This window comes from Charadrius vociferus, unplaced genomic scaffold (assembly GCF_000708025.1).
Source record: "Charadrius vociferus isolate BGI_N301 unplaced genomic scaffold, ASM70802v2 scaffold812, whole genome shotgun sequence".
NCBI lineage: Eukaryota > Metazoa > Chordata > Aves > Charadriiformes > Charadriidae > Charadrius > Charadrius vociferus.
In genome coordinates, this window is record NW_009647037.1 from 68,827 (window position 1) to 69,781 (window position 955).

General features: G+C 64.4%; 2 protein-coding genes across 2 annotated transcripts in view; one reads left to right on the forward strand and one right to left on the reverse strand.

Moving 5' to 3' along the window:
- LOC104295824 (probable beta-D-xylosidase 2) overlaps positions 1 to 318 on the reverse strand; it is a 6,146-nt gene extending 5,828 nt beyond the window's left edge. Inside the window, exon 1 of the mRNA XM_009895617.1 lies at positions 268 to 318. Within this exon, the coding sequence (XP_009893919.1) occupies positions 268 to 318 (51 nt within the window). The remainder of the gene's footprint in view (positions 1 to 267) is intronic.
- Positions 319 to 368: 50 nt separating this feature from the next.
- Positions 369 to 955, forward strand: part of TRAPPC3 (trafficking protein particle complex 3) — a 7,379-nt gene continuing 6,792 nt past the window's right edge. The window contains exon 1 of the mRNA XM_009895618.1: positions 369 to 410. Within this exon, the coding sequence (XP_009893920.1) occupies positions 369 to 410 (42 nt within the window). The remainder of the gene's footprint in view (positions 411 to 955) is intronic.

A 955-nucleotide genomic window follows, 5' to 3' on the forward strand; every position in this document is an offset into this window, starting at 1 on the left:
GCGGCGTCCCGGGGACATTCCAGGTGGAGTGGGGCTGCCCGTGGGGCTGGCAGGGCACGGCCCCTGCTTGGGGCTAGGGGGCAGAAATTGCCCCACCGCCGCTCCTCTCCCAGACCTGGGACCTGGGGCAACAAGGGAAAAGGCCTTCATTAGCATGCTATGCTTTAATGAGAGCCACAGAGAGCAGGTCCCATGCAGTGACCGGGGACACGGTACCTCTGGTGGGCACGGGAGCAGCCGTGCTGGCTGTGGTCACACTCTTGGTACCCGGGGGCTGAGGCTGCCGGTCCTCCTGGCCGTGCTGCCCAAGTCCCACATGTGCAGCCTGGGGACACAGCGTGGGGCTGGGTGGTGGCTCTGGTGTCAACATGCCAGTGGGGCTGTGGCCAGACCTGGCAAATGTTGGCCAGGTGACTCCCCAGCCAGCGAGGACCAGCACTGTGTGACCCAGAGCAGTATGGGTGGCCTGGGCAGCCTCTGGGCACGCGGCGGTGTTTGCTCTGCAGCTTTCTCACACAGCCGCTCCCAGAAGACAAATGGCGCACGGACAGTCGGGGTTTGGCTTGGCACCAGGCAGCCCGGGCACACGGAGACCTGCTTCTCCAAGTGGGTGAGTCTGGTGGCCGCCTGGCTCGGGGGACTCAGGCCCACTCCAGCATCATGGCCGTGAGGGTGGAACTAGATGGTCTTTAAGGTCCCTTCCAAACCAAACCATTCTATGATGCTATGACCATTTGTCCATCGGGGCTGGGATGGGGCTGGGAGCAGGAGGGGAGCTGGTGCCCACAGGCTGCTCCCCTGTGCTTTGGGGCTGGGAGTTGGGGGAGCACAGATATCTCAGCCTCTTGCTGGCACCATGTGCAGCTCCTGCCGGGGATGGTGGCGATGCTGGCAGTTCCCCAGCCTGGGTCGACCACGCCAAGAGCTGGTATCAGTCCTAGAGGCCCCCCGCCCG